Here is a 13,177-nt window from a genome sequence, read left to right as displayed (position 1 = left end):
GATGAATTGGGTGCATTGCAAACGTGTTAACAGACGTCCACAAAAAAATTCTGTCATTTTATTAATGGAGTTACAGATCACAAAAATTTCATGGACTATAGCACATGAAAATTGATAAAATCTGCATTTACTTGCTTTGAAATTCGTTTAACTTGAAAATGTGTCCATTTTTTCCGAAGATTAAACTGAATACATTGTCAACGTCTTAATCGACGTCCACGAAAAATTTCAGCCATTTTGTTTTTGAAATTTCAGATCATAAAAATTCCATTGACTATATCACATGAAAATCGAATAATCTGCATTTATCTGCTTTGAGACTCGTTTGAACTTGAAAATTCATCCATTTTTATTGCGGGACGAACTGGATAAATTTCCAACGTCTTAAAAGACATCCACGAAAAGTTTCAGCCACTTTATTTCGGGAATGTCGAATCACAAAAAATTTCAAGGACTATAGCACACTAAAATGGGTAAAATATGTGTTTATCTGCTTTGGGGCTCATTTGAACCTAAAAATGCGTCTATTTTTCCCGCGAGACGAACTGCATACATTGTGAACCTCTTAACAGACGTCCACAAAAAATTTCAAACAATCAATTTCAGGAATTTCGGATCACAAAAATTCCATAGACTATAACACATGAAAATCAGCAAAATATGTGTTTACCTTCTAATTGGCTCGTTTGAATTTTAAAATGCGTCCATTTTTCCCGCGGAACACATTGAATACATTGACAACGTCTAAATGTATGTCCGTAAAAACTTTCGATCATTTTATTTTGAAAATTCCAAATCACAAAATTTCATTGACGATAACACATGAAAATTAAAAAAAATTACGTTTACGTACATTGGGACTCGCTTGAACTTGAATATGCTTGCATTTTCTCTGTGGGATAAATTGGATACATTGCCTACGTATTAAAGGTTGTCAACAAAAAATTTCGGCAATTATTTTGGAGATTTCAGATCACAAAAATTTCATTGACTATAGCACATGAAAATATGTAAAAATTTGCGTTTACCTTCTTTAGAATTATTTTGAACTTGAAAATGCGCCCGTTTTCCCACAGCACGAACTGGATACATTTCCAACCTTTTAACAAATGTCCATGAAAATTTTTGGTCATTTTACTTTTGGAATTCTGGATCACAAAAATTCCATGGATTATAGCACAAAAAAATTGATAAAATTTGTGTTTACCTGCTATGGGGCTCGTTTAAACTTGAAAATGCGCCCTTTTTTCCTTCAAGACGAACTGAATACATTGTCAACGTCTTAATGAACGTCCACAAAAAATTTTGGTCGTCTTTTTTTGGAAATTTTGGATCACAAAAATTCTAGACTATAGCACACGAAATCGATAAAATATGTGTTTTCCTGCTTTAGGCTCTTTTGAACTTTAAATTGCACTCGTTTTAACAATGGGACGAACTGGATACATTACCAATGTCTTAATCAACGTTCACAAAAAATTTTCTCCATTTTATTTCGAGAATTCCGGATAACAAAACTTTCATGGACTATAGTAGACAAAAATCGATAAAATTTGAATTTACTTACTTTGAATCCTTTTTGAATATAAAAATGCTAAAGTTTTTTCAGTGAGACGAACTAGATACATTGTCAACGTCTTATCGAACGTCCACGAAAGATTTCAGCTATTTTGTTTCAGGAATTAAGGATCACAATAATACCATGCAATATGGCACATGAAAATAGACAAAATTTGCGTTTACCTGCTTTGGGGCTCGTTTAAACTTGAAAATGCTCTCATTTTTTTCGCGAGATGAATTGGGTGCATTGCAAACGTGTTAACAGACGTCCACAAAAAAATTTGGTCATTTTGTTAATGGAGTTACATATCACAAAATTTTCATGGACTATAGCACATGAAAATCGATAAAACCTGCATTTACTTGCTTTGGAGTTCGTTTAACTTGAAAATGTGTCCATTTTTCCCGCAGATTAAACTGAATACATTGTCAACGTCTTAATGAACATCCACAAAAAAATTTGGTTATCTTTTTTTGGAAATTTTGGATCACAAAAATTCTAAACTATAGCACACGAAAATCGATAAAATATGCGTTTTCCTGCTTTAGGCTCGTTTGAACTTTAAATTGCACTCGTTTTAACTGCGGGACGAACTGGATACATTGTCAATGTCTTAATCGACGTTAAAAAAAATTTCTCCATTTTATTTCGAGAATTTCGAATAACAAAAATTTGATGGACTATAGCAGACAAAAATCGATAAAATTTGAATTTACTTACTTTGGGCCTTTTTGTATATAAAAATGCTCAAGTTTTTTCAGCGTAACGAACTAGATACATTGTCAATGTCTTATCGAACGTCCACGAACGATTTCAGCTATTTTGTTTCAGGAATTAAGGATCACAAAAATATCATGCAATATGGCACACGAAAATCGGTAAAATTTGCGTTTCCCTCCTTTGGACTCGTTTAAACTTAAAAATGCTCTTGTTTTTTTCGCAAGATAAATTGGGTGCATTGCAAACGTGTTAACAGATTCGATCATTTTGTTAATGGAGTTATATATCACAAAAATTTCATGGACTATAACACATGAAAATTGATAAAATCTGCATTTACTTGCTTTGGAGTTCGTTTAACTTGAAAATGTGTCCATTTTTTCCGCAGATTAAACTGAATACATTGTTAACGTCTTAGCCGACGTTCACGAAAAATTTCAGCCATTTTATTTTTGGTATTTCAGATTATAAAAATTCCATTGACTATATCACATGAAAATGGAATAATCTGCATTTATCTGCTTTGAGGCTCGTTTGAACTTGATAATGCATACGTTTTTATTGCGGGACGAACTGGATACATTTCCAACGTCTTAACAGATATCCACGAAAAGTTTCAGCCACTTTATTTCGGGAATTTCGAATCACAAAAAGTTCATGGACTATAGCACACTAAAATGGGTAAAATCTGCGTTTACCTGCTTTGGGCTCATTTGAACTTAAAAATGCGTCTGTTTTTCCCACGAGACAAACTGCATACATTGCCAATCTCTTAACAGACGTCCACAAAAAATTCAGGCAATCAATTTCAGAATTTTGGATCGCAAAAATTTCATAGACTATAGCACATGAAAATCAGCAAAATTTGTGTTTACCTGGTAATGTGCTCGTTTGAATTTTAAAATGCGACCATTTTTCCCGCGGAACAAACTGAATACATTGACAACGTCTAAATGTATGTCCATAAAAAATTTCGATCATTTTATTTTGAAAATTTCGAATCACAAAATTTCATTGACGATAACCCATGAAAATTAAAAAAAATTACGTTTACATACATTGGGGCTCGTTTGAACTTGAATATGCCTGCATTTTTCCCGTGGGATAAATTGAATACATTGCCTACGTCTTAAAGGTTGCCAACAAAAAATTTGGGCAATTATTTTTGAGATTTCAGATCACAAAAATTTCATTGACTATAGCACATGAAAATCGGTAAAATTTATGTTTACCTGCTTTGAAATTATTTTGAACTTGAAAATGCGCCCGTTTTCCCACAGAACGAACTGGATACATTTCCAATGTTTTAACAAATGTCCACGAAAAATTTTGGTCATTTTATTTTTGGAATTCTGGATCACAAAAATTTCATGGATTATAGCACACGAAAAATGACAAAATCTGCGTTTACCTGCTATGGGGCTCGTTTTAACTTGAAAATGCACCCTTTTTTCCTTCAAGACAAACTGAATACATTGCCAACGTCTTAATGAACGTCCACAAAAAATTTTGATCGTATTTTTTTGAAAATTTTGGATCACAAAAATTCTAGACTATAACACACAAAAATCGATAAAATATGCATTTTCCTGCTTTAGATTCATTTGAACTTTAAATTGCACTCGTTTTAACTGCGGGACGAACTGGATACATTGTCAATGTCTTAATCGACGTCCACAAAAAATTTTCTCCATTTTATTTCAAAAATTCCGGATAACAAAAATTTCATGGACTATAGCAGACAAAATCGGTAAAATCTAAATTTACTTACTTTTGGGCCTTTTTGAATATAAAAATGCTCAAGTTTTTTCAGCGGGACAAACTAGATACATTGTCAACGTCTTATCGAACGTTCACAAAAAATTTCAGCTATTTTGTTTCAGGAATTAAGGATCACAAAAATATCATGCAATATGGCACACGAAAATCGGTAAAATTTGCATTTACTTGCTTTGGGCTCGTTTAAACTTGAAAATGCTCTCTTTTTTCCGCGAGATGAATTGGGTGCATTGCAAACGTGTTAACAGACGTCCATAAAAAAATTCGGTCATTTTGTTAATGGAGTTACAGATCACAAAAATTTCATGGACTATAGCACATGAAAATTGATAAAATCTGCATTTACTTGCTTTGGAGTTCGTTTAACTTGAAAATGTGCTTATTTTTCCCGCAGATTAAACTGAATACATTGTCAACGTCTTAACCGACGTCCACGAAAAATTTTAGCCATTTTGTTTTTGAAATTTTAGATCATAAAAATTCCATTGACTATATCAAATGAAAATCGACATAATCTGCTTTGAGGCTCGTTTGAACTTGAAAATGCATCTGTTTTTATTGCGGGACGAACTGGATACATTCCCAACGTCTTAACAGACATCCACGAAAAGTTTCAGCCACTTTATTTTGAGAATTTCGAATCACAAAAATTTCATGGACTATAACACACTAAAATGGGTAAAAATTGCATTTACCTGCTTTGGGGCTCATTTGAACTTGAAAATAGGCAAAATATTGTTTTCCTGCTTTGGGCTCGTTTGAACTTTAAATTGCGCTCGTTTTAACTTCGTGACAAACTGAATACATCGTCAATGTCTTGTTTTTGTCTATTTTTTTCCAGAATTTCAGAGAACAAAAAATTCATTGACTATATCATACGAAAATCGGCATATTCCGCATTTACCTGCTTTGAGGCTCCTTTAAACTTGAAAATGCATTTGTTTTTATCGCGGAACGAACCGGATATATTATCAATGTCTTATCAGACATCTACGAAAAATTTCAGCCACTTTATTTCGAATATTTCAAATCACAAAAATTTCATATATTATAGCATACGAAAATGGATAAATCTGCTTTTACCTCCTATGGGGCTCATTTGAATTTTAAAATATGCATGTTTTTCCCGCGAGATAAACAAGATAAATTACCGACGTCTTAACAGATGTTCACAAAAAATTTCAGCCATTTTGTTTCAGGAATTCCGGATCACAAAAATTTCATAGACTATAGCACATGAAATCAGCAAAATCAGCATTTACCTGCTAATGTGTTCGTTTGAACTTGAAAATGAGTTCATTTTCCCCGTGGAAAGAACTGGATACATTGTTAACGTCTTAACGTATGTCCATAAAAAATTTTGGTCATTTTATTTTGAATATTCCGAATCACACAATTTCATGTATGATAACACATGAAAATTAGAAAAATTTACGTTTACGTACATTGGAGCTCGTTTGAACTTGAAAATGCATCTTGCAGAAAAAATTGGATACATTATTTTAAACGATCGTCAACAAAAATTTTAGGCAATTCTATTTCGTGAATTCCGAATTAAAAAAATTTCATTGACTATAGCACAAAAAAATCAGCAAAAATTTACATTTACCTGCTTAGGTGCTCTTTTGAACTTGAAAATACACTCGTTTTCCCCACGAAATGGAATATTGATGCTTCACAAGAGTTACCATCATATATGAGGATTATTGATCAAGATCTTTTAGATGTTTACAATGAAATTGAGAAAGAGTTGGCAAATGAAAACAAGTCATTTCTAGTCAACTATTCCATAAATGAGGTACTTATAAAAAAAAAAAGTAGCAAAAATATATACTTAAAATTAATTAAAATGATGAACACTAACATTTTTTTTTAGATGAAAAAGGTGGTGAATGCTTACTCTCAAGAGGCAAAATGGTATTATGAAAAGAAAGTGCCAAGAATGGAACTATATATTAAAAATGGAATTTCAACAAGTGGTTACCTATTCCTAGCAACTACTTCTTGGTTAGGGATGGGAGAGAATAGCAACTAAAGATGCATTTGATTGGCTAACAAATGAACCTCCAATACTTGTTGCATCTTGTATCATTACAAGATTACTCAATGATCTTTTATCACATGAGGTATGTTTATCTCTGTCTCAACTTATGTGATGTTATTTGAGTTGACACGATTTTGTATGTTTATATGATTAGGAAGAGCAAAAAAGAGGAGATGCAGCTTCTGGTGTTGAATGTTATATGAAAGAATATGGTGTTCGAAAGGAAGAAGCACACACAAAAATAAGAAACATAATAGAAAATTATTGGAAGGATTTGAATGAAGAATACTTTAAAGTGGATGTGACTATTATACCAAGAGTTTTGCTTATGCCTATAATTAATCTTACAAGAGTATCTGAGTTCATGTATAAAGATGAAGATGCTTATACTTTTTCCAAAAATAACTTGAAATGTGTCATCTCTGAAATACTAGTTGATCCTATTATATAGACTGATATGAACTTCAATCAAGGGTTGTTTAGTTACTTGTATTACTTGTATTACCAGCTTGCTCTTAACTCTGATCCACATCATTCCCAAGATATCTTAGCAGCTGCAACCGTTGACGCGTCGTAGAACTTGTCACTCATTCCCAGAAATCAATCTCAATCTAAAATGAAAGAACAAGAGATGGCTTACATCAGATGTATAAGTGCTATGAACTTACCCTTGTAGGTAAGTTAACCAATCGACTCTGTCTCAGATATTCGTGAGCTAGGAAGACTGCAGACGTTTCACTTCCTCCTCAATTCTTTGTAACCATCTAAATCCAAGGTCCGATCCTGCTTTTGCAGCAATTTCAAATTGTTCTCTGGCAAGCTCAATCGGATTAAGCTCAGCATCAACGCCGTTCCTCCTTGATATTCTGCTTGATGACCCCCTCTTCACATAAAATTTTGTTATTGATTCTGGAAGTTCCACACCTGAATGATGCCACGTGAAATTGAGAATCCGAAAAATGCTCATAACATATTCCAATCAAGTGTATTGCATTATGTGAACTTAAGCAGGAATCCTATTAAGTTAACAACACTAACAACAATATACCCAGTGTAATCCCATAGGTGGGGGTTTAGGGAGGGTAGTGTTTCCGATAGACAAAAAAAGATGAAAGTCGCACTAAGTTTACAAAGAAGAGTGGATAGTCTCACTGTTAGATGTTATAGAATCCTTGTAAGAAGAGCAAGGACACACTTGTCCTTTTCTAAAAAAAAAGATAACAAGGGGGGGGGGGGGGGGGACAGGACAAACTACCTGTGAGTAAAAGGGATCCATACGCTATAGCTGCTCCAGCATGACCCTACATTCAAGCAAAGAAAATTAGGTGGGGATAAACAGCCCGGATCACCAGCTAAGGCCCCTAAATGACCGCTCAGTGATAATTGTAGATAGGCTCTTCACTTATTTGCTAGTAAAACAATTTTCTATGAGGTGGAGCCAACTTACGCCAATCACAGTTTGTTAACGCGATATGCTTCCCAAAATGTACAAATCCAGTATTCCTTTTAAGTTTAATATGAAAAACATCCGTCTCTACAGCATATAATTTGTCACTACATAGTTCGATCTTTTGTACTGATTAGTTGCATTCAACAAGCAGTAAAAATGCCCTGTACCTTCTGAGATGCTCTATGGAAACACCACAAAGCAGAACCAACATCCTTTTTCACGCAGTCCCCAGTAAGATACACAGCACCCAAGAGGTATAGTGCACCTGGATGCAACTGAAAAAAAGAACAATTTTCCCAAGAAATTTAGAACATTCATGCAACCAAGAATAACTTCAACATCACTAATAAAATACACACCTGGTCAACAGCTTTCTCCAAGTAGTAAAATGCTTGCTGATCTGATTGCACATACTCGTTCTGTGAAGACCACCCAATGTATAAAAACAGTCAAAATCTTTAAAACATGTCTTGAAGGCAGAACAATTGAGCAGGGGAAACTCAATTAAGGTAGTCGATTCTGCGCTTCTAAACTAATAGTCTCCTGATGGACATGATGGAGCAAAAAGAAATATCGTAGAAACACCCAACATATTAACCTACGAAAGAAGGAAAGTTTGAAATGGTCGAGCTGACATTATACATAACATAGACTTGTTTGACACAAACCCACTACTAGGATAGAGTACTTGAAAAGGCTTCAGATATGTGATTATATTGCTCAACCAAAGTGAAATCGATAAACATTATAAAAACGCATTGAGAAGGTGGCAGTGAAGCTGAGTCAGTGCAAAGCAGTCAAAAGCCATAAGTATGGTGGTTAACATCAATAATATTATTCAACATTGAAGGAATGCACAAAAGTGACTCATGGCTATCTGATCCTTTTTGTCCAATGGCTCAGACATCGTCCTTCCACTTCTTTTTTTAAAACTGGTAACATAACATCATCTTTCCAAATTTAAAACAGAGAGTATGCAAAATTGCTGAGTTTTGGTGAATGATTGTGAAAGAAGATATCCTTTCCCAGGGAAACTTAAGTCAGTTCCTCAAGAATTCTTGTACTTTCCCCTCATTCACTAACTTCTTCATTTTCCATGTTCATCTACTTCCCTTTACAATACCTCAGTGCCCAAAAATATACCCAGTGTAATCACTAATCCCATAAATTGGATCGGGGAGGGTAGCATGTACGCACCTTACCCCTACATTGTGAAGGTAGAGAGGTTGTTTCTGATAAACCTCTGGCTCAAGTAAATAATACCGAAAGACAAGTGTGTAAAATAAATACAGTAGCGAAGAAGCTATGCTGAAAGCAATAGAGAAGAGAACCATGTAGTAGCTTTGTCATGTCCTTGGTTACAAATCAGAGTGTTTTTACACAAAATGTAGGTCCGTCCAGTATAAAAATGACACCAACAGAGAGAAAAGGGAATTTATCAAGGGTGGTTGCCCTGTCTGTTTGGCATATGATTTTTCCTTTAACCAAACCAACAACCTCTTCAGATGTACAAGAACTGTTTCCTTGTTTTCTGAGCTTAGCAATGCCCCTACAAATCAAATCAAATCAGCAGAACTTCTCTGTACCTTAAACTTCAAAGTTAGTTTTAGTCTCAATTCTTGGAATCACAATTTAAGCCCACTACCCTACTCGTGGGATTATGATAGGTCTGTTGTTGCTGTACGATTTAAGCCCAGCAGAACTCATGCATGACTTAGGCTTACAATCAAAATTTCAGCAGTATCTGAATAGATCTAGCATGCTATAGCTGGTTGTCAAATTATTGTGCGTTTTTGAACTAGTTCTCTCCTCACAACCGTTAGCGTAGTGACAGAGACATGCCGACTAGCTCCAAATTAGACCACAATTAGTGGATATACTCAAAGGCATGTGCTTTGAATTGCAGTAATGAACGGGGAGCAATGTGTGGATAAGAAGATTAGTGGATATACTCATAGGCATGTGCTTTGAAATTGCAGTAATGAACAGGGATCAATGTGTGGATAAGAAGAAATTCTCAAAAACACCCATTTGATTAAAAAGAAAGAAGTTTTCATTTTTGTAGTTCATGTCACTAGAAAAGTTCACAAGTCATACCAAGCAAAGTAAGATACTACATACTAAGCTTGTGTCACATATCAAGGTGATGTTAGTTAACTTTTGAGTTTTAAACTCAAACAAGTTTGTGTAGGTGTTAAGATGGTCTGTCACTTGAGCAAGAAAGAGTCTTAACACTGTAGAAACTCATAGGTGGTATAGGATTAACAATTCTTCTTGACAAAATTGATATGTTCGGATAAAGGAAATCATACCTCGACTCTTAAACGGCAACCTAATTCAAATTGAGCTTCTGGATCACCCATTTCTGCAGCTTCAACCAATAAAGCAGCTCCTCTGTCATCAAAAATAGGAATAAATATTAGCTGTAAGTTTTAACAGTGTAATTTATGAAGAAGTGCTGAACATAGTCCTCAGTTTCCCCTTAATTACTCCATAAAAAAGTACTGAAGGTATCACTCAAGTCAAATGATTAACCCCCTCATCTCATGAGCAAATCAAGAAGTTAGATATCACTACATATCATGTAAGTAGCGATTGGCTAATCAGTTAGTGAAATTTTTAGAACCTCAATCATACACATGATAAGTTCAAGAAGATAAACATGATAAGAACAAGCTTGAAACTAATTAAGTGGAGGGTGAAGACCTATTTACACTTGCTTAGAAGAATGTAATAATAGCATATGAACAATAATAAATGCCTACACTTCGCAGATACCCAATTTTCAGACCAAATAGACAAAAACTTACACAGCTTTGCATGCCCCAGGGACATGGTACTTGAGATGAAGTTTTGAAAGCCAATATCTTGCATGCGTATTTGAGTTGTCTGCTTCTAGGGCCAACTCAAAATTCTCCTTTGCTGTCTAACACATAAGAACCAATGAAAAAAATATTTGATAAGTTCAAAATCAACAAAAAAGAATATTAATGGATAAACTCTACCAAGATATACATGCCTAAGTAAATATTGATTGGTATAAGGGAGATGAACCATAAGAGATGAAAAGAAGCAAACAAAATACGCAACGATGTTGTTTTCATAAAAAGAGTCGACTGTAAACAGAAATGCTATTGTAGTTAAGCTACCAAGCCAATGGTGGATGCTTCTTCAATTTCTGTGGAATACCCTCAGCTATTCTTTAAGACAAAAAAAAAAAACTATATGACATCCTCCGTCTTCAACACAGAAGACGGCACAAAGCATAAGTTGGATGCTTGACAAAAGAAGGATCAAAGGGTCACCTCAAATGCCGCTATGTAGGGTGCTAAAACTCCTGAAAGATAAATAAATCTGCTTAAATTGAACCAACCAGCTCTCTTTACAACCATTAACATCAATAACCTCCATGACATATTCAAGAAACTGGAGAAAACCTAATGATCAATGTGCTACTTTGGGCATGCTTCTATCTTCCCAATCAATGTACAGCAAGGATAACACTCTTTTCTAAGGAAATAAACATGAAAATTGACCACAATGTCTCTGGGGTTAGTAGCAAGCCAAGACAAATGAAGATAGTAGCAATTACTGACAGAGGTTGAACTCACACACAGAGACACATGAATTTCCATTGAAAGAACCATAAATAAAGAAGATTAACTGTATCATGTTATTTTCTACTAAACATACCCTTAGTGGAGGAATGAGACGTTTGTCATTAAGCTCACAATAATCAATTACTCTATCAACTTCCTGCAGAGCATTCCACCCTTTAGCTATGAACTCCATTGCCTTCTTATTTCTGCTGTGCATTCCTCTCTATCAAGAAGCAAAAGTTAGCACTAAAAGAAACTAGAATGCATATCACTACTATCCCAGAATTGCAGAATCGGATTGTATCAGAATTGAAATTTTTACCTCTGAATGGAACTGGAAAGGATGACGACAAAGCTGTTTAGTGACATCTGGATGATAACTAAGCTGTTTAGAAACGGCCTTTCGAAGGAATGATCTGAACATTATTTTCCTGCCTGCATTAAGAACCATAAGAATCTTCTCGGTGTCAAATCACTATAGTGGCCGTTTTTTGTTTTTTTTTGATTCATAACACAACCACAAGGATCTTCTCCACTGTCAAGTCTTCGGAGAAAATACTAAAGCTCAAAAGAACAGTATCTCCATCTAGTTAGGCACCCGAAATTATTTTCATGACATCTTCTTTTTTTAGTTGTTTGGGGGATGAGTAGTTAAGAGCAGGAAAATGCTAGGGTTCATTGATATTCAAACACAATGAAAGATGACAAATTACAATGTAACTTCACAAAGGGTTCCACTTCCCTACATATACAAATGACCCCTCAAATGCTCCTAGTTTCTTCGATTTTAGCAATGGCTTCCTATTTCACTTAGCTAGCTTTTGGCCATAGAATTTGAATCAGATTATCTTCATTCATCTATTAGGCCATGAAATTTGATCAAACACTTTTTCGACACCACTTTTTGGGAGAAATTTCACATCCACTCACAAAAATTCGATTTTTTTTTTCAATTATAATATATGTCCAAAGACAACTTCCAGAACTCAATTTTCACTTTGCAAATTCAAAATCTATGGCCAAAAGGGAGTTCTATTCATGCCAACAAAATGAAAGAGGAAAAGATACCTACTCTCGAGGGCCATTCAATTTGTACAGAAATCGGCAAGATTATACAAACCCAGAAGAAAAAAAAGAACTTTTACATATTTTGACAGAAAAAAAAACAAAAAAATCTACATGAAGATGAAGAAATCGATATTCCCAGTAGCCAAGCAGCAGCATAGAAGAAAACGCGATTCCATACACTAATTTTGGAATAATTATGTGGAAAAAGTTGAGATTTTTACCTTTCTTAGCAACACCTGATGCTTCTTCAATGGCGATTAGGAACAAGAAGAAAAAACTGTATTTTTCGACTGCTAATTATAATATCATATGTTTATAGGTAAAGCTATAAAAAAAATGACACATAAATATTTTTGGAATAATTCACTCAACACACTTATAGTATACTAAAGTACTATTACCTCGTAAACTTATTTTATAAGTAATTTTCTACCGTTTTTCGATCTACGTGGAAAAAAAAGTCAACCAGCATTGGACCCACAAGATAGTGTCACGTAGGTTGAAAAGGGTAGAAAATTACTTATAAAATAAGTTCATGGAATAATAGGACCTTAGAACTACTATAAGTGTCTCTGAGATTTCGGGCATAGATTGAGGATACTTGTGCATTTTTCCATATTTTTTAGTTTATAGTTCGAGGATGAAGCTCGTAAAAGAAAAACACTTTTAACTTGTTTGGATATCGATACATATGTTTCATACGAAATGATATTGTATTATTTTGAAGAATATATATATATATATATATATATATATATATATATATATATATATATATATATATATATATATATATATATATATATATATATATATATATTAGTTTCATGTGTATAGTTTAAGAGAAGTATGGATAACATCCTTAAATTTGACACAAATCATTAGTTTCGTCCCCGAATTTAAACTATTGATAAAATTAAAAATCTGAACTATTGATAGTCTTAAAAATACTGATC

At 34.0% G+C, this 13,177-nt stretch overlaps 1 protein-coding gene across 6 annotated transcripts; it reads right to left on the bottom strand.

Annotated features, from left to right (window-relative positions):
- Nucleotides 1-6,377: 6,377 nt before the first annotated feature.
- Nucleotides 6,378-12,576, bottom strand: LOC101265311 (Sel1-like repeats-containing protein). 6 transcript variants are annotated; one of them, XR_011213071.1, is made up of 10 exons: nt 12,443-12,576; nt 11,476-11,588; nt 11,248-11,376; nt 10,365-10,480; nt 9,867-9,948; nt 7,914-7,973; nt 7,722-7,829; nt 7,360-7,405; nt 6,745-7,028; nt 6,378-6,658 (listed from the first exon to the last, which is right to left on the bottom strand). XR_011213071.1 is itself a non-coding variant. In XM_069291830.1 (10 exons), the coding sequence occupies exons 2-9, from the start codon at nt 11,575-11,577 to the stop codon at nt 6,820-6,822; spliced, it is 852 nt and encodes a 283-aa protein (XP_069147931.1). In that variant the 5' UTR covers nt 11,578-11,588; nt 12,443-12,576; the 3' UTR covers nt 6,378-6,658; nt 6,773-6,819. The 6 variants fall into 6 exon arrangements, 4 of the variants coding, with proteins under 4 accessions (XP_069147931.1, XP_010313705.1, XP_010313703.1 ...); XR_738673.4 differs by having other exon boundaries at nt 11,476-11,610; nt 12,443-12,517; XM_069291830.1 differs by having other exon boundaries at nt 6,773-7,028.
- Nucleotides 12,577-13,177: the final 601 nt, after the last annotated feature.

The sequence above is a fragment of the Solanum lycopersicum genome, chromosome 12 (genome assembly GCF_036512215.1).
Source record: "Solanum lycopersicum chromosome 12, SLM_r2.1".
Classification (NCBI taxonomy): Eukaryota; Viridiplantae; Streptophyta; class Magnoliopsida; order Solanales; family Solanaceae; genus Solanum; species Solanum lycopersicum.
This window is presented reverse-complemented; position numbering and strand designations above follow the sequence as displayed.

Excerpts from the sequence above, each read along its gene's own strand:
- LOC101265311 (XM_010315401.4), bottom strand. The coding sequence starts at position 11,604 with ATGGTTCTTAATGCAGGCAGGAAAATAATGTTCAGATCATTCCTTCGA. Across the intron at positions 10,481-11,247 it reads GTCTCATTCCTCCACTAAGG|ACAGCAAAGGAGAATTTTGA; the intron begins GTATGTTTAGTA and ends CTTATGTGTTAG. Across the intron at positions 7,830-7,913 it reads TGGAGAAAGCTGTTGACCAG|TTGCATCCAGGTGCACTATA; the intron begins GTGTGTATTTTA and ends TCTTTTTTTCAG.